The sequence below is a fragment of the Dermacentor silvarum genome, chromosome 9 (assembly GCF_013339745.2).
Source record: "Dermacentor silvarum isolate Dsil-2018 chromosome 9, BIME_Dsil_1.4, whole genome shotgun sequence".
Taxonomy (NCBI): Eukaryota; Metazoa; Arthropoda; class Arachnida; order Ixodida; family Ixodidae; genus Dermacentor; species Dermacentor silvarum.
In genome coordinates, this window is record NC_051162.1 from 155,330,127 (window position 1) to 155,349,799 (window position 19,673).

The 19,673-nt window shown below is 47.0% G+C and overlaps 1 protein-coding gene across 3 annotated transcripts in view; it reads left to right on the forward strand.

Moving 5' to 3' along the window:
- LOC119464554 (zinc finger protein 329) overlaps positions 1–19,673 on the forward strand; it is a 38,439-nt gene that overhangs the window by 11,940 nt on the left and 6,826 nt on the right. For all 3 annotated transcript variants that reach the window (XM_049656360.1, XM_037725571.2, XM_049656359.1), the window contains exons 4-7: positions 4,418–4,476; positions 7,333–7,383; positions 8,898–8,952; positions 18,179–18,341. In XM_049656360.1, coding sequence (XP_049512317.1) covers positions 4,418–4,476; positions 7,333–7,383; positions 8,898–8,952; positions 18,179–18,341 — 328 coding nt within the window. The remainder of the gene's footprint in view (positions 1–4,417; positions 4,477–7,332; positions 7,384–8,897; positions 8,953–18,178; positions 18,342–19,673) is intronic.

The following is a 19,673-nucleotide window of genomic DNA, read 5'->3' on the forward strand; positions in this document are numbered from 1 at the left end:
TCGCCCCGCCGCCCGACTGCTGTGCACCTCGCGTGTGTCGAAGTGCTTACTGCGCGTTTTTATTCAGGATAAGGTAAAAATGGACGCAGCGCGGAAGCAAGCCAGCCTTTATGGATATGCGCCGTGCCACCATTCGTGCACTTGTACTGTGAATCACATGTCAAAGAGCCCAAACGCGTGTCCGTTACAATATGGCCGATCGCCGTACATTAGCAACAAGTCATCCAGGCAGACGCTGTGAGACTCAAAAGTTGGCTTTCAGCCTGCAGAACACCGAAGTCCACCAGCCGTGGTTGCTTACAGTGGCGCACAAACCGGGGGGAGGATTTCAGGTGTTGTAACCCCCCCGACGCGTCTAGCCCCGTCAGTCCAACGTGTACCTTCAGTGCTCTGTTCACATTGTCATTACTATTCAGGAGGTCGCTTGAAGTCGAATTTTCCTGGTTAACAAAAACACTCTATCACTGTCTTGTATTTATTTATTCACTCTTAAATTACTTGGAGTAAAACGCTGAAGAAATAAACATTGTCATCATCCTTGGTGTCATTATTATTATAATTACTGGGCATTTTATTTGCTGTCGGGTCGGATTATTATTATTATTATTTTTTTTTTGCTGCTCACGGAACCCTAAAGTGCCGTTTGCGGAAACTACAAAAATTTACTGCCATCCACACTTACTTGTGGAACGCACTTATCCTGCCGGGAGGCCTTTTACGATTTTGAAGCAGCGTGGCGATCCTCTTTCCAAGAACGAGCGGCCGCAGGTAGTATGCTTCAGGTAGTATTACATAGCTGTGTGTGTTGCGGTGAAGCTTACTAAGGAAAACCTGCCATTATGGAGCACAAATAAGGCCCTTGCTGCACGAGCCGCCGCATTTTGAGGCACACACCCTGCTCATTTTCCTCCGTGGCATTTCAGATTCAGTGCCTTGTTTGACAGCATCTGCCAAAGCAGTGCCATTTCGTTGGCAATAATATTTCTGATGACACAAAAAGTAATTGTCTCGTTAAGAGAAGTGCACTTGCAGGGACACAGCTCGGCGTTTTGGGGAGTGTGTATCTTCCCATAGTCCTTCATTATCGATGTATGACAGCAAGGACTTCAGAATACAAAGCTTCGCCGCGCTTCACGGCTTTCATGATGTCCATTTTGTAATGAACGTGAGTGCTTTGTTCTTTCACACTTTTTACCTGATGCCATCACGAGGCACCAGATGCAGAAACTAGGCAGTGTGAAGAAGTCAGCATCAAAAGCAACTGAATGTGGAAAAAGAAGTTAAGTGAACAAAATAGGAAAAGCCCATGCATTAAGTGAGGAGCATTTACCGTATTTATTCGAATCTAGGCCGATAGTTTTTTTTCAAATAATCACATACGAAACTCTAGGGTCGGCTTAGATTCGAGGATTTTAAAAAACGCGCCAGTTTTTAACTAAAACTGATAAATATGGTGCATAGTTAGCGCCATCTAGAAAAGTCAGTATCGTAGCCGCTACTAGTCGCGCCAGTAGCCAGCTGAAGTACACGAGCGACGTCGCCATTTTGACCTGCGTCGTATCGGTAGTATCGGTATGGTGCAGCATCGGCGCGCGGTGTGGCGTTATCGTAATGGCACCAAATGGGCGATGCCACTATATAGTGCCGTTTTCTAAACGAATACTGTATTTACTCGAATCTAACGCGCACTTTCAACACGACCCTAAATCTGCGTCGGCATTTCAAAATGGCCGCCTCGCACGCGCGTCGTGCCTAGCTACCGTAGCATGCGGAAACTTCCTCCGTGTGCTGCAGTACACGTGCTTACCGTCTGTCTTCACGTTCTCAGCGTCTGCTCTATCTATCAGCATGAAGTACCGAGTTCATCATGATGCCGCATTTAAAGGGAAAGTGATCATCTGTGCGGAGACGGACGGAAATCGGGCCGCATCACGGGCGTTCGGAGAATCCGAAACTTGCGAGCGGACTGGCGCAAACAGAAGGAGAGGATTTTCGCCAGCAAAGCAATGCGGAACGGTTTCAGTGGACCGAAGCAGGACGTAATCTGCGACGATCCACTCCGGCGATACGATCAGGCTTGGCCCTATCTTGAAAGCAATCTGCGACTGGTAAAGTCCGCCGCGCGCTGTGTTTTCGCCGCGTTGAAGCGAGAGGCATGCTAGCACGAAGGCGCGCTTCGTCTCCAGCGTTTTGACAGTTCGTTTCCGCGGTAAACGAGCGAGGTGTGTTCATGTTTGCTTGAGCGCGCGTGACACCGTGCTTGTTAATAGCGGTCTACTAATTTGCTACCGCATTCGATGCATCGCCTTTCGGGCGAAACTGCGACTTTTTTTATTCATCGCAACATCAGTGCATCGGGAGGAAATCTATTTTTCCAAATTTTTCCTCACGGAAAACGGGTGCGCGTTACAATCGAGGAAGCGTGAGAATCGAGTAAATACGGTAGTTGAGCTAGCCGTAGAGGCATCGTCAAACGTTCAAGCCGGGCGGAACTTCGGCATCGGTCTGTCGTTACTCGTTGGAGGGGGCCACGGGAGATGGTTTTTGCGTGCGCCGCAACGTGCGCTCCTTCCAAAAACGCAGCATCTCTAATGCGCTGGATGGTACTGAATATAGCGCACTGTTTGAAGATGTCAGCAGTAAGGAAGATAGCGACGAGGCTAGCAGCGATGGTGACATAGAATGAGCTCGGCATGTTCAAATTTAATAAATGCTGTTTCATTTTGCGAATGCTGTCCTCGCTTTTTCGTTCGGCCTACATTCGAGGTAAGTTTTTTTTTTTTTTTTTTTTTTCGGACTTCGAACTTTTGGGGGGTCGGCTTAGAATCGGAGTCGGCCTAGATTCGAGTAAATACGGTAGCTATATAGAAGTAACGTAGCTAAGTGAAGACATTTCATTAAAGGGCCCCTCACCAGGTCTGGCCATTTTGAGCTGACAAGCGCAGTGCATACAATGCGTGCTAACGATCGTGTCTGCTAAGTAGGACATCCCTACCCACCGCGGAAAGAGCTTGAATTTCAAACCACATTCGTGGGCGGCCAGAGTCGGCGTCAGTCACGCAATGCACCTACGTACAGTCACGGACAAAATATTGCAATGCGCGGGAGCGCCGTTCGAAAGCCGCGTTTTGGACACTAGGCGGCGCAGTGCGCGCGTCGAGGGTAAAGTCCCTAGGGACTTTAGTCGAGGGTGCTCAGACGACTACTAAGCGCATGCGCGTCCTATATTCGCTCGTTTGCCTGACCGATCGCCGGTTTCACTTGAGGAGCTGCTTATGCTGCGCTCGGGCACGGCAAGTCGCTTTGCACTACTCGCACTGCTCGAACTGTGCGGCCGGCATTCTCGGCACGCAATCAGTTAACTAACCCAATGGCATGTGTTCGCAGTGCCCACTGGTTTTACGAGAGAAGTGGAGCACCATCTGCGGCCCGAGTTACTCGTGACGATAAAAGGTTTTCATTGTAGCGGGCAATTTTGGGAAACAAAGCGTCTCTCAAAAGCAAAAAAGGAAATGATAAATAAGACTATCAAACGAAAGAAAAAAAAAAAAACAGACGGTGTTCCTCGTCTCTCGTAAAAGACGTGAGATAAAACCAGCGGGCGCCGAGAACGACGGCCGTACGGCCCGAGCGCAGCATAAGGAGCTCCTCACGCGAAATCGGCGATCGGTGAGGCAAACGAGCGAATATAGGACGCACACTGCGCCGCCTAGTGTCCAAAAGGCGGCTTTCAAACGGCGCTCCTGCGTCTTGCAATATTTGTTCTGTGACTGTATCGTCATCAGCACGCTTAACACGGAACGCTCCGCAGCGTGACCTGCACCGACTTGGACTGACGCCAGCGCCGCGAAGTGTTGTGGGCTGTTATTTCGGTATGTTTATTATTATTTCTTTTTTTGGCTGCTGATGATAGCTGGAGCGCAGCTCGATTTGACTGTTTGACTTGTGTTTCGCTTCTGTCTTACCGACGGGGAGAGTGCTCTCACTTGACAGGTCCGTTTCGACACGTTTCGCTCGTGGCTACGGTTTCCCGTGCGCCCGGAAAGCATGTTGCAGTTTGCTTGGCAAAGCGAGCTGTTGCACACCATTTCGCTTTGCCATAACTCTAATACTCATAACCGATTCCCACATATGAGTGGGATCTTTCCATTTATTTATTGTTACTTTTATTTTTCGGCACAGAAACACAGAATTTATCAAGTTTTTTTTTTTTTTTTTTTTTTTTTTTTTTTTTTTTGCAGTCGTACCCATTTTGCAAACGCAATTGTTCTCTGCAAAGTTTGCTGCAGTTGGCCTTCAAGCTCATGCCGTAGTGTGGCTACTGCTTAGTACCTCAGCCATGTTGAGGATGAAAAAGATAAGCGCTTTTATTTTTCTTTTTTATGATGCCCTTATCAGTAAACCAATCTATTTACAGAAACACCAGCTACAGAAAAGCCACGGAAAACACAGAAAGTGGTGTCCAGGGGATGTCAGGTATGATGGCTATCTCGGGCATCAAATTTTTTACTTGATTCTCCCTATTGCGGCTGACAAAAGCATACTTGTCCCTAACAACTTGTTTAAGTTGTTGAATGTTATGATAGCTTATCGACATCTACAAACTAAACACAACGTGTGCATGGTTTCAGTGGGGAGTACTTTGCACTCAGAAAAATAATATGTATGTGCACCATAAGGTGTGTTTTCAATGTTACGAATGGCATGCTTTTGGCACATAATCAACTTGTGCTTGCTTTGTTTAGTTGTGGTTCCTCATATTAAATTACAGTAGTATAATATACCGGGTGTTCAAAATTAAGCTTTACGGAATACAGTTAAACCTACTTATAACGAACCTCCATATAACAAATTCCTGGATATAACGAAGTTTTTCTATTCCCCGCCGTTACTCCATAGAAGCACATGTATTTGAGACCTCTACGTAACGCAGTGGCAGCGGGAGACCCCCTCGAAATAACGAATTTTCCCCGCCGGCAACCTAGAGATTTCGCCCCAAATTTCGTCATTTTTGCGCGAGCAACAACCTGAAGCACCTTCTCCGCCTCTTCGGAATGCGAAGCGAGCACACCTGTGCGTGCGTGCGACCGTGTGCGAGGCCGGGCCTGCATCCCTCGACCCGGCGATCTTGCCGCCGCGAGCGTGACCTTTCCCGCTCTCTTCATTCAACCCTGATCCTGCCGCTTGCTGCAGCTGGCCTAGCTTGCCAAGCCGGCACTCTCCTTTTCCAGTTGATGTTGCTGACACGCTGGCAGACGCTGTGACACATCACACTCAATGAGCGCGGACACACGCTGTCAAACGCTGCCGGCGTGTGGAAGCGCCGCTGCAGAAGCGAGCGAAGTGACCTTTGTGCTGTTGTCTGTCGCTTCAATGTAAACTGAGCGCCGAGAACACACAGCACGCACAAAGCTACGAGCCGCCGACGCACCTACACTGAGTATACTCTGCCCCCAACGCAGATCGCTTTCAAGGTACGGCCCGCACGACTGCGCGCCGCCGCGCAGTACGCAGTTGATGCCAGAGTACAGTACAACGCCACCCGCTATCCCTCCCCCCTTGCTTCCTCGCCGGTACCTCGAGCGCAACGGAAGAAGGCGCGCTTCCTCCCTGCTTTTTTTTTCGTGTGCGCGCGAGATTTAGAAGCGGTCGTCGGCTCCCCTCGCATGTTTTCACTCGCACATACAGCATACTGCGTGCGGCGACTGCGTTACCGCCCTTGGACATTATACGGAACATCTATGAGCCAAAACCAATTTTAGGGCCACAATGCGTCATAGACACCATCTTTAGATAGCAAATACGGATCTCAAGGGCCATACTTTTGCTGGCGGAAACCGAAAATATGTCATAGTTGTCGCCCCCGGCACTTTAGGCGGCCAATGCCATCGTCAAGCCACCAAGCCAAGCGACATGAAAAGTCAAAATGGCTGCTCGGGCCGGCGCGGGGTGGCAGTTCGCAACATATGATGCGGGAACAGTCCCACAGTTGAAACGCAACAGCGGGGTTACCAATGCATTGGGTTCTATGGGAGCTGTGCCGGGACCGGCCGTAAACGACGTAACAGCCGGGAAAACGCAGCACCCGTGAACGTAACAGCGGGGTTCTACTGTAACACTATATGACGCTACGACGCATTGTGACGCTCGCTCTTCGTTTCCAATGCCTCACGCTTGTGCGAAACGACACGCATCCAGTACCTGGTGTGACATTCCAAGGATGAGTGCTTCGATGAAAACGGACAACGGGAGTGCGTTACAATCGAGGGCGCGTTAGAATAGAGTAAATACAGTAAGCGTTTCTTTTTCGAACTTTCGTGCTGAACCTGCATATAACTAAATCGTCTTTATAACGAAGTTTTGCGGGAATTTGTGAATTTCGTTATATCCAGGTTTAACTGTATTTAAAAATCACCTGTGGCAGGTAGCATAATTCTTATCGTTGAGCTGAATTATTTGAAGAGGCGGACATTAATAGCACAAGAAATTGAAACAGATTCAACTAATTAACGAAAATTGACTAATGAACTTCGTAGTTAATTACTTTACGACACATATTGAAATGTACGAAGTGTAGCCGGCATGTTTGCAAGACGCATCCACTTGAAATGAATTTACAGGATGACAGCAGTTTCAAGATATATTTTCCCCAAGTGTGGGACGAAATGCATGGGCGTTCCAGTTACTTTTGTGCTTCAATGTATAAAACAGCATTTTGGTAAAAAAGTGGAACAACAGTGCATTTTTATGCCAAGTTTGATGGTGCATATCTCCTAACTTTTGTCATTCTGGAAATTAATTGCAAGTGGATGCGCCTGACAAGCTCACCAGCTACAATTCCTAAATTGAAATATGTGTCGTAAAGTAATTAACTAAGAAGTTAATTAGATAATTCTTGTTAATTAGTTGAATATGTGTTTTGATTTCTCGTGCTACTAATGTCTGCCTCATTGAATAACCCAGCTCAATGAAAATAGTTACGCTGCCTGCCACAGGCGATCTAAAAATTCTGTAAAACTTAAAAATGAACACCCTGTATATAAAAAAAACGATTACATCTTACATACTGATATGTTAGTGATGATTTAGTAGCCCTGATATTCTATTTAGATTGCTACAGACATATTAATATGTTAGGTTCAAGTCCCGCTTTCGGAAAATGTTGCACCCAGAGCTTTAATCTCGTTTATAAAAATTCTTGCTTCAGTACCAAAGTATAGCCCTTGTGTAGAACAGAACATAGCACTTTTAGTACAAAAAAAGATAGCCCGAGTTTTCTTCGAATGTAGTTTCGAAATTGTTTTCGCACCAATTGTCAAAATTTCTTTTCAGGTCAGCATAGCTACAGAAAAACCGCAGAAAATGGTCTCCAAGGCATGTCAGGTATGATGCCTATCTTTCACGCATTAAATTTTGGTATAAACGTAGTCACATTCAAGACCCCCCCGCCGCCTTTTTTCATAGTGTCTCGGCAGCTATGGTGCCCCGTGAAAAGGACGTTAAAAAGAAATGTAAATTGAGCTATATTACTAGATTATATTTAATACATTACCTGATTAGTATATTAGAATAATAGTATTTATTGTATTAGTTATTTATACCAGAATGCTCCAAATACGAGAAACGATGTACAGTCAACCGATTCTTTAATAGGACTGCGCGAGCATCGACTGGCCAGCCGGTCAGTGCCTTCTGACGGCGTGAAGTGATGTGATCAGCAACGTCTTGCTAATCTTTTGCTGTTCTCTTGCCCTGCTGATCTCAACCGGCTGGCCAGTCGACACTCGCATGGTACTGTTAAATGTTAAATAATTGGTCAACTGTACATGGGAAGGTACCTGTAATGAAAGCTCTGGCCAAACAAAGAATGTCACTGAAGCTGTTATTTGAAGAAGCAGACTTTTCTTTGTCAGGGGTAACAGGTGCTTTTCGTAGCAGCTTTTTTGTATGCGTAGCTGATGCTCCTCTACATTAAAAGGTGACGAGCATAATGTGGCACGCACTGGCTTATCCCCCACTGAAGGGAGGTGTAAGCCACGCATACAGTCAAACCTCGATATAACGAACACAGATATAACGAATTATCGGATATAACGAAGTAAAGATAAAATATTCTCGCCAGTACTAGGGTGTAGCGAATGTATACTTATAACGAATATCGGATATAGCGAATGTATTTTCGTGTCGGATACCACTTTGTTATAACGGTGTCCAACTGTACTGTGCATTGTGTTTAGAGCCCTTGTCTGTGTACAGTGACGGTACTGGCACTGGCGTTTTTAATGCGTAATTTAAACATTAACATTTGTCCTTCATTTTATATTTTTGCAATCGGCCACTCACCGGCAAAATCAATGAAAGTGAGTTTTGGAGAAAGTACTAATTGGTCTATAAGCTTTCGTGTCCTGGGGCAAGCTTGTAGATTGTTTCTGCACCGATTTCCTTCCACCGTACTACAAGCAAGGCTCGCGCCGTGAGTTAGATGCTCGTACTCAGCATCCGCAAGGGAGCTTGCTGACATACCGGGTGTTTCAGCGAACACTTTCAAAATTTTTTAAACGTTGCCTGTGGCAGATAAACACAATTCTAGTTCATGAGTAGGTCTACTTGAAGAGGCGGACATTACTTGCACAAAAAGTTGAAATGCATAATTGACTAATTAACAAAATTAACTATTTAAGTTTTTAACTGATTACCTTATGGCCCATATTGCTCTTTACAAATTCTAGCTGTGGAGTTCGCAAGGTGGATCGACTTGGAACGAATTCTCAGGATGACACCAGTTTCGAGATATTAATTCCTGAACTTTGCAGAGAAATGCATTGGGCAGTTCCTGTTAATTTTGTGCTTCGATGCATAAAACGACATATTTTTGTTTTTTTGTTGCCTGCGCACAGACGACCAGAACCACCAAGAAACGGAAAAAGGCTGCTTCGGAGGATGAGGAAGAAGGTAAGCAGGAGTCCTGTAAACGCAGGAAGCCCGATTCAGTAATAGGCAACTTGCAAAATAGTGCAGCACTCTCATCCATAGCTGTGGCTGAACCACTCACTAGAATATCGGGTTGTAAAACCACGCTGATCTCCGCTGTTACCTGGGCTTCAAGTTCAACGGATCTCTTTCCGTGCCTTTTTTTTTTCTCCTCACTGGTTTTAATGCGAAGTTCTTAAGTGCATTCTCAGGGTGCTTCGCAGACTTCCTGGAGGCTAGCTAACTATATATGTCTCTATGTACGTTTGTTTACATCTAACCGTTTTTCCACTTCCTGGGTCTACTGGGTTTGGGTCACATGGTCAAATGGGTAGCGCATTGGGCTGCTGTGCCGAGAAAACAGGGTTCGAAACCAACCGTCAGACCAACTTGGGTGGCCGAGTATGTGGCAATCTGTACATATGTGCTGCTCTTCAACGAACCCCTTTCACGCCAGCATGGGTCACTGTAGATGCGAACTGGGCACATACCGCTGTCCCACGAAACTCTTTGATGCCAACTTAAGTCAATGGGTACATGCCAGCAGGTGTGTGCTGCGATAAAATCACGAAAAAAAGGATCCATGAAATTTCTCCGACGCCGACGCTTTAGCAGGCTGCTCCACAAATGCACTGGGTATGTGCCGCTTTTCAATGAACGTCTTTCACGCCAACGCTTTGACGAGCTGCGCCGTAAATTCGCTGAGTACCCGCCACTCTTCAGCGAACCGCTCGCCGACTTCAGTCAATCTGTACGTGCCACTGGGTATCCGGCAAGCGAAGGAACAATTCTCAGCGTTCGCACGCGCCGCCGTGCCACGCTTCTCGTCTCGGAGGCCACGCACTAACTTCTCAGCAGCGCCACTAGATGACTCAGAGTGTCCAGAAAGAAGCCTAAGAAAAAAACCCAGCTACCGTATGACGCTTGCACGCACCGGTGCGCCATGCATTTCGAAGGCCATGTGCAGGCTTTGCACCACTGCCATCAGATGGCACTGAGTGTTCTTAGGAAAGTGCGAAAGGAGAGAGCCGCTGCAGTGCATGTCTCATACATAACTCGTTTCGATGGTGGCAATATATTGTGTCGCTATATTGATTCAATTCTAAACGCATTACCGTTGACAGTCATTGTGAGACGGGGTTCTGCCGGATTTTTTCTACACGAAATGACGATTGAAGGAAATTCCAGTCCGTTTCCGTTCACAAAAAATGGGCAGATGGCGAATTCTTATCAATCCTTTGCAAAAACCCAAGGTTTGCTACCTTGCCCGGCTGTTTGGCATTTGCTAACCAGAAGCCCTCCACCGACTGCATTTCTCCCTCTAATTGAGGTCCCTCTAGGGATGTAGTGCGAGCGCAAAGGCTTTCCTAGAATTCCTTCGAAAATTTTATGTCCTCGTGATTCCCTTAACCTAGCTGTCGAGCGGGAATGTATTGTTGACATTGAAGAGCCTTTGATACCGGTGAACTCAGGAAGGCGAAGCTGTTAAACGGGCACTGTAGTTTGTTCTGCTAGTCTGTGAACGAGAGTATTGTGGTTGGAAAATGTATCTCTTGCGCATGCACAGAATATATCTGCAAATGGTGGGCCACTAGGGGTTACAATGTTCACTATGGGTTCATAAATACTGCTGCTTTATATAAATGCTTAAAAAACAAACAGCGTTAAAAATGGGACTAAAAGAGAGTGCACTGTCTTGTATTTGTTTAGTCCTGTTGGCGTTTTTTTCCCCCTAGTCACGCACCAACTAGCTCACCAACATACGTTACATAAATGCATCAGGTTGTTAACAAAATGCTATCGTTTTTGTTTCTTGAAAAACTAAACCCTGCTGTGCCTCACCCCCCATGGCAATGTCTTGGACCGCCACTGGTGCGAAGTCGTGCGATTTTCATCTGCTAAAGCAGAAGACAGCATTCAGTTGGCTCTAATTGGCTAAAATCTTGCCAGCCAAATGCAGTGCAAAATGTCATAGCCTCTGCCCTGCACTACACTCATCTGCATGAGCATGCATGAAGTGTAGGTTGAAAAATTCTCAGGTGTCCTTAGCTATTGCCTAACAGACGCGAAGGTGAAAGCCTTGTAAAGCCTACTGTAATTCACCTTAATCATCTTAACCCTCCTTAATCCACCCTAATCGACCTCAATCCATCTTAATCGACCATAATTCACCCTAATCCACCTTAATACACTTTAATCGACCTTAGTCCACCATAATCTAATTACTCATCCATCATTAATTAACTTTGCTAATCATTAATCATCTCTTATACATGGCTGGACTTGCTTTGGTTCGCTTCTGGCCATCCTTGGGTCACGTCATTTTCTGTACCTCACAATGCAATGTTGAAACAGAAATCTAAGGCTTTCGCCTTAAAAAGATAGCCCTACTGTCGGAAAAAAAGAATGTGCGATCAGGTCTATGCGAAAGGAATGCAAGCGGAGTGCCTCTCATGGGCCACCAAGGGGTCTCCGATTTTTTATTATTCCTCAGCATCTTGCCATGTCATTAGGAGGCACAAGAGAAAAGGTTATGCAGAAACCATCGATGCCGATTGTCAGTGTAAGTTAATAGCCCCAGCGAACAAGCTAGTGACAGTCCCACCTGAAGCGTCCAGACAAGAACGTGCGAGAGTGAACAAGCTTTATTGGAACGGAGGCTTTGTATTGCCTCGGGCAGTATACGCAAGGAACATGCACGGTAGACAAAAGACATGTGCCAAATGATGCTGCATCATCTTTGTTTCCTCTCAAGACTGCTAACGATCCGGAGCGCGTCGGTTTCGAACATGTTCTGGCCGGGTTCAGAATCTTTATTGGCATCACCATTCTCGCCGCGGATGTTGTTTTGAACTTGGCTACCATCCATAATTTGTTGGCTGCCGCCTGCTGGCACACCTTCGCTCTTGGGGTTTTCTTCCATTTGTGCGTCTGTCATGAGTAACTGGCCAGCGGCGAAAGAAAAGAGAAAGACTATTTGAACGGAGCGCTCCCAACGGCACGAGCGCGCGAGGCGCGTGAACCGAACCGTAAGCGAGGCTGAGCTGGTATTATCGACGTGGCTCTGGGCCGGGAAGGACGCATCGTCAGCTACGCTCTGGCGACGGGAGACTTGGAGGTCCGGCCGAGTCCATGAAGCGGGCAGTCCGAGGTGCAGCCGTCGACCTCGGAGACGTTCGAGCGAGGCTACTTGGACCAGCTGCCGCATCACATGGCCGGGCACTCCAGAGAGGATCCCCCTTCATCGGCAGACCAGCGCACTCGATGATCCCCGGAACGCCACGTCGGCACTCAGGAAAGGAGCTGGACCGAAGCGGCGGCCGAACACGTCGCTAGGCGTAACCTGTCGAGCCTCCCTGCCACGTCAGCAAAAGCGACCGGGTTATACAGGCTTCGGAGGCGAACAAGTTGGAGGATCGACTGCAAGGCAGCAACGACTATGCGACACTCGGTGAAAGCAACAACATTGAGAAAGGACCAACGAGATTGCCGCCAGGGAAAATACGAGCAACAGCGACGAACTGAGTGAGAGATATCTATTCTTGTAGGGAGATACCAGTAGGCCAGAGTTGCCAGACTTTTGTGTAAGAAACGCCCAGGACTAGCGGAGGCGAAGTTAAGTGCATGTTGATAGATTTATTAGGCTGTATATTTTTGTTAACATTTATTTAATCATTGTGTTTTAGCTCAGTGTGTATTTGAGTTTTCAGTTTGAGGTTTTTTGGTTTTGAGTGTGATTAAAAATCTGCTTGCTGTGTTGCCATGCGTCTCCCAATCCTGTCTCTTTTAACACCCGCACGCCCCCGCGATCGGTGACAAACACATCACAGCGTCGGGTTCTGCAGCTAAGGCTTGCTCTGCTTGAACATTCGACTCATGCTCGATCCCCATGTCACTGGAAACGGATGCCTCGTGGCTGATCTTTCTAGCCTTCAACTGGTTGTCAAAATTAAAGGGAAAAAGAGACATCCACCCAAATGTAGCAATTGCTACAAAGGAGTCGTGTCGATGATGAAGCTTGCTGTGTTCTGCCTTGATCATTGCCATGTGGCAGCCTTGCGGGGCTTGCACAACGCCTGGCTTACATCTTCCAGTTCCTGTACCAAATAGGGTACACGAACTAAATAGGGTGCAGAGTGTCCCAGAACTGTGTTCCGAGGCACTCCAGATGGAGTCCTTGCTTATGGACTCCCGGGTACTGTCATCGTGTGGAAGGCATGCCGGGAGGTGGCTCCCAGCATCTGCTACCGGAAGAGCCTTTCCCGGCTTATACTCTATTTTGCACGAGTAGCCGCTGAGCAGCAGAGACCAATGTTGAATCCGTGCGGCTGGCAGCGCAGGTCTGGACTGAAAAGTCGCAGCAGCGGCTTGTGATCTGTAATTAATGTGAAAGTGTTGCCAAGCAGGTACCCGAAGAATTTGGTCACGCCAAAGACCACTGCCAGCGCTTCACACTCGATTTGTGCATAATTCCGCGTACTTTCTTCCCTTTCTCTCCTTTCTTTTCATCCCTTTAAACCCTTTCCCCCATGTAGGGTAGCAAACCAGACGTGCGTCTGGTTAACCTCCCTGCCTTCCTTTCTTCTTTCTCCTCCTCGTCCTCCTCCGCTCCGCGGCCGTCGGGGTGTGTGACTGGAAACTGACTGGTGTCGAGTCTCCGTTGATGTGGTGGTATAAAACAGCGCCGATGCCATACGATGACGCGTCCTTTGCCAAGACGATGGGCTTTTCCTGATCGTAATGAGCTAAAAAATTTGGTGCCTTTTATCAAGTGCTTTGTTGCATCGAACGAGTCTTGTTGTCTGGCTCCCCACTGCCAACACGTGGTTTTCTTTAGCAGCTTGTAGAGTGGCACGAGAACCGGGGCCAAATTGCCCAGAAACACATTGTAATATGTCCCGAAGCCGATAAAGGAACGCAGCTCAGACATACACGTCAGCCTTGGCATTGCTAGTACAGCTTCAATGTTTTCCTTTTTCGGAAATGGTCCATCTGCGCATATGCAGTGCCCGAGATACTCGACTTCTTTCTGTCGTACTTTGCATTTGCTTGGACGAAGCTTGACACTGCATTCTCGAAACCTCCGGAACACTTCATGCAACTTGTCGCAGTTATCCTCCTCCTCTGCCACAACCATGTCGTCCAAATAGACTTGAACACTCGGTATTCCCTGCAGTATGGCTTCCATGAGTCTCTGGAAAATGGCCGGGGCAGAAGCCACGCCAAAAGGTAGCCTGTTATAGCAGAATAGTCCCTTCTGCATGTTCACCACTAAAAGCATCTTTGTTTCCTCATCTAGTGGCAGCTGACTCTGCATCCTTCAGATCGATGGTGGTGATAACTTTCCTTTTCCTCCGCTCAAGTTTGCAAAGATGTCTTGTATTTTAAGCAGCAGGTATCTCTCTGTGTGGAACACATAGTTGGCAGTTGCTTTGAAATCGCTGCACAGTTGAATTGACCCTTTTTTTTTTACGACCGAAATGAGCGCCGTTGCCCAGTCAGTGCTAGCAACATGCATCAAAAATCCTGTCGCAATGAGGCGGTCTATCTCCGTGCCAACTGATTCTCTCATTGCATAGTGTACCGAGCGAGCTTTAACAAAACAAAAGGTACTGTTCTATCGCAGCTGAACGGGTGGCCCTTTAATTACTGCTAGCTCGTCCGAGAACAAGTCGTCGAACTCCCTAAGTAATTGCTTCACTTGCACCGAGCCCTTAGTAGACCAAGACCTACCGGGAGCAGCCTTGATTCCAACTGCGAGCACCTGTTTGCTGTGCTGTTCAAACGCTCTGATGACGTCCCGCCCACACAGGTTAGGCCCAGAGCATCGCAGTACTACCAAGGCAGCTTCCAGAGTTGTCCTGCTGTACATTACTGAGACGTTCAGTTGACCCTCGATGGGAAGCTGACCGAGGAAGCAGGTCAGTTTCAAAGATATCTTCTGAAGTCGAGGCCAGCTTTGACGGTTCTCGGCGTATGTGGGCCACATGATGATCGACACAGGGGTTGAATCGGTGTCCACTTGCATTCGAAGCGGCACGCCATCCCATTCCAGGGTGTAGGAAATTGGCTGAACCATGTTTACCGACGGCACTTGTAGGTCGAGCAGGAATTTCTCAAAGTCATCATTGTCCATCCAGTGCCCTTCACAGTGAGCTGTGCTGCTCTGTTGAAGCTGTCGTTGCTGGCAAGTACGAGCCAAGTTGCCCTTGTCGATGACAGCAGTAGCATTTTGCATGACGGAACTTGAGTTTTCCCGCTGTGGGAGTGTTTCCGATGCAGTGTGTGCACTCCACTTCGTGTCGCCTGTTGTGTCTGCTTGCCGCATTTTGCGGTGGTTGAAATCTGCTGGACTGGGCCTTATTCCTCAGCACAGCGTGCACGTTGCCAGTATTTGGTGCACCTGCCACCTGTTTCGCATTCACAGCCACCATCTCTGGCGACCACGAGCAAATCCATATAACCACGCAGGTCCGAAGTATTAGGGTCGTTATTAGGGTCCTAAGTATTAGGGTAAAGTTGGTCGGGAAGTGTATTTGAAATTTTCGCCACCTGAATATTTATTTTCAGGCATGTACAAAAAAAATATTTCCTTCGATATAACCAATATCGTGTCAGCTTCCACATTCTTTATTTCATTATAGAAAGTACTTCATTGAATTAAAGGGACCCTGAAACGATTTTGACGATTTTGTACAACCGTACTGAGTCGTTAGAGTAGACCCATCTGATCATTAACCCTTTATTGACGAGTGTTGCCTACAGGCAACATACCAGAAAAAAAAAAATCTCACCCAGTTGCAGCATTAAGTACGAAGTTCCTGGCTAAATATCTTCGGCCAACACCGAATGACAGGCAGCAAGCATCATATATCGGTTTAGAACAGGAACACTGGTTGAGGAAGAAGTTTGGCACGCGACTTACTGTCTTTTGAAAACGAGGTCAGTGGAGAAAAGCCGATCCAAGGTATCTATCTAGCTGCAGTGGTGTCACACATGTGATGTAAAGCAAATGAAATGTACACCTATGGTTCACATATGATGAGAGCTGTTTGTACAAATTGAAAACAAAGCCTTAGGTGCCTTGGGGTGAAGCCCACTTCCAATTTCCCGCCTAGGGTTTTCCCCCTATTGCTGAAAAAATTTGTACAAAACATTTTTCCTTTTTGTTAATAATGCCTATTCTTGATATGTTTTGCACATTTAGATAGAAAACAATTATTTTTTTCTGGCTATTTATATGTCTCGTCCTTAAAGGGTTAATTGATGCATCTAAGCGCTCCACGTAAAGCTTGTAATTTATTATAAGGTTTTAAAAAGGTATATCGCTACCGATCGCAGCGCACCAATCGGCCGAGTTTTCAGCCGCCCTGACCAAGTGACGTAATTTGACCATATCACGTCAGTAGGGCGAGCTATCCGATTGGCTGCCCAGGGCGCATCATCGATAATTTTTCCAACATTATGGTGAACAAATGTTCTTCGTAATAGTTTAGATGTTAATTTGTTTCTATAAAAAAGAAAGTAACAGAAAGAGAATGCACAAGGACATGTATCACTACGTTAAAAGCACTTCCGGCCCACAGCCAGTGTCGTCTGCTTGTGTTACAACGTGCTCCTTGTTGACAAGAGCTGCGCGGTCAGTGTTGGTCTCGTTCTTTTTTTTTTTTTTTTTTCGTGAACACCATGGTTCGCCCTTGCGTTGTAGGCTGCAGACGTAGCGATCGGCGACATATCAAGCTGCGACATCTTGTCCCTCTGCTAGGCAGCAGAAGAGCGGAGTGGCTGCAGTGCATCGCACTGTCGGTATCCAAACGGTGCCAGCATCTACGCGTTTGCAGCCGTCACTTCATGCCAAAGGATTACTACCACAATAGAGTTTAGTGTGTCAGGTATTCGGGTAAGCGCAAGTCTGCTGGGTGCAGTGAACGATATTTTCTTGTGCATTGTAGTGGCTGGGCGTTTTACGTGATGAACGGAGGCGCAAACGTGAACTGCTTGCACGGTGCCCAGCCACCTGGCGGCACAAAGCTCAACCAAATACAGAGCTAATATAGCAGTAACCAAGTTTTTTCTACTTTGCTGCTGGCTCAAACTTTCAGCAGGAGCGTAATCTTGAACACGTCTTTTTATATGTATAAAATGTTTTACCCTTGGTTACAACAATATTAGCTCTGTATTTGGCTGTTTAAGCTCTGCGCAACCAGATGGCTGGACTGTGCATGCCGATCAGGCCGCTCACGTACGTCTACGAAGCTCCTTCATCACAGCTGTAGTAGTATGGAGGGGCTTTAGTTTATGCCTCCGCCCATCCGTCAGAACACCCAGCTCGCCTGTGGTTACCGGAATGCCGGACACGTTCGGCGCTGCGACAGGACGCTCGCAACGCACGCTGCTTGATCACTCTTGTTGGGGATAGGCGGCTAGTGGAGAGGTTGGAGAGCCTTCGCGCACTGGCTCCAAGACAACCGGAAGTAGACGACATCACGTCACAACATGACGTAGAGCCAGCGAAGGCGGAGCTTAGCCCCGGTCACTCGGCGAACGAGTTGAGGAAATGCGTGGCTAGGGAGGAGGGTAACTTGTAGTAGTCTGTGGCTTTCTTAATATGAGATGCTTCACTTAAATTGTGACGCGAATGTTTTACTGTAGCTGTACCCTACGCGTCTACAAAATTTGTCGGAACCATTTCAGGGACACTTTAAAGCATAACCAACCAAATTTTATATCTACTTCCTTATATTCGACCCGCCGCGGTGGCTCAGTCAGCTAAGGCGTTGCGCTGCTGAGCACGAACGAGGTCACGGGATCGAATCCCGGCCACGGCGGCCGCATTTCGATGGAGGCGAAACGCAAAAATGCCCGTATACTTGTGTTGTAGTGCACGTTAAAGAACCCCAGGTGGTCAAAATTAATCCGGAGCCCTCCACTATGGCGTGCCTCATAATCAGAACTGGTTTTGGCACGTAAAACCCCAGAAAGAAGAAAGTACTTCCTTATATTCGATGATTCATTATATATCCGTGTTAGTTATGCTGTGGTTAAACTGTATGCAAATTCCGGATATGAATATTCATATCGAGGCCCTGAGAAATTCATTATCGAGATACTACTGTAGTATACATTATTATTTAAAGCACAGGTTTTGAAACCATAGTTGCAATGAAAAAGTGCTGTTGCATGAGCACCACGATTTTCTTTGCTGCAGGCGAGGACAATGTTATCACCGAGCGTGTGGTGTTTTGCTGTGAGGAATGCGGCGAAACATTCCCGGTGGCCCAGCAGCTGCACAAGCATCGGCAGACCACGCATTGGCCGAAGCCAGAGGGCAAGCACCAATGCTCTTACTGCGCCTACAGCAGCGACAACAGGTGAGCCTCTCTTCTGTTGCTCTTGTTTAGGCAAGAGCCTTGCATGTCTCATTAGTCAGTCGAGCTTGAGTGAAACGGCGTCGGCGACATGAAAGGTACAAAAGGCTGCGAACCCTTTTATCCGTCGTCACCGTAGCAGCCACCAACTGAAGCCTGAGCTACCTGCCATCTTTGACTGCAGGTGGTGTCGGTACTGGTCTGCTCATTGACCCACAAGAAGTCCAATGCATGGTGAGATACACCACAAAAACTGGCCTGGCTCGGAGAAAAATACTTCGCATTAAAGGATTGTCGGGCCTTGAACAGATGCTGTGAAAATTTATAAGTCATCTGGGGCAGGAACTTCAAAGCTGCATTGCCCCCTGTTTTTTGTATTTGCATCTTTTCTTGCTTACTAAGCCTCCTGTTATGGTTTAGACTGTGCGTGTTTGTTTTTCTGTTTTTTTTTGTGTTTTTTTTTTTTTTTTTGGGGGGGGGGGTATTGCCCCGGGGTGATTTACTAATACAGCTCAACTTATTTATTTCTTTTACTGCCCCTTTAAATGTGGAGCCCTTTTGCTGAGGCACCTCTACAGCTGCACTGTTGCTGAGAAGTTACCATATTTACTAAATCGTAACATGCCCTTAACTGTAATACTCTGATTTTAAGACAATAAACCCTCATTATAATGAAATGAACAGGACAGCGAAAGACTTCGACATAAGGGGATAAAAGCAGATAAAACCAACTGCTTCACAAAAGCTAAAAAAAAAGTAGATCTGAAATAGTGCTGCTCTGCGAAGGTGTATTACGGGTGTCACTACAGGTGACACCCAGAAGTATAAGACGGGAGTGTAAGACGGGTGACACCCATAGGTGTCACTAATACGGGTGTCATTTTCGATCGCGATCAAGCCACTTGCACAAACCACTTGCACAAGCCACTCGCTCAACCGCCAGTGCTGGATAGCCAGTTGCCGGCATTGACTTCCAGGCTAACACTGCCTGCAGCAACAACACAACATTACTGCCACCGCTGGCACAAATTGTCACGGAATGTTAAACTTTTGATAAGCATGCAAGTCGGTGCTGCCCCACGCACACGCTACTGACATAGTAGAGTTTGTGCGCAAAAACAACGAAAGGACCAGACTGGAGCAAGTACACAAGCACAGGACACCGAGTGCCAGTGTCTGTGTACTCACTCAAGGTCTGGTTCATTCGTTTGTCTTTGTGCACATACTGTAGCATGTTCAACCAGCAAGCCCAATGTCAAATTTTTCTTAATTAACTGCCCTTTCTATAGCAGCGAAGTCAAACGTGTAATAATAGGCAGGCACCGCAAGTTTTAC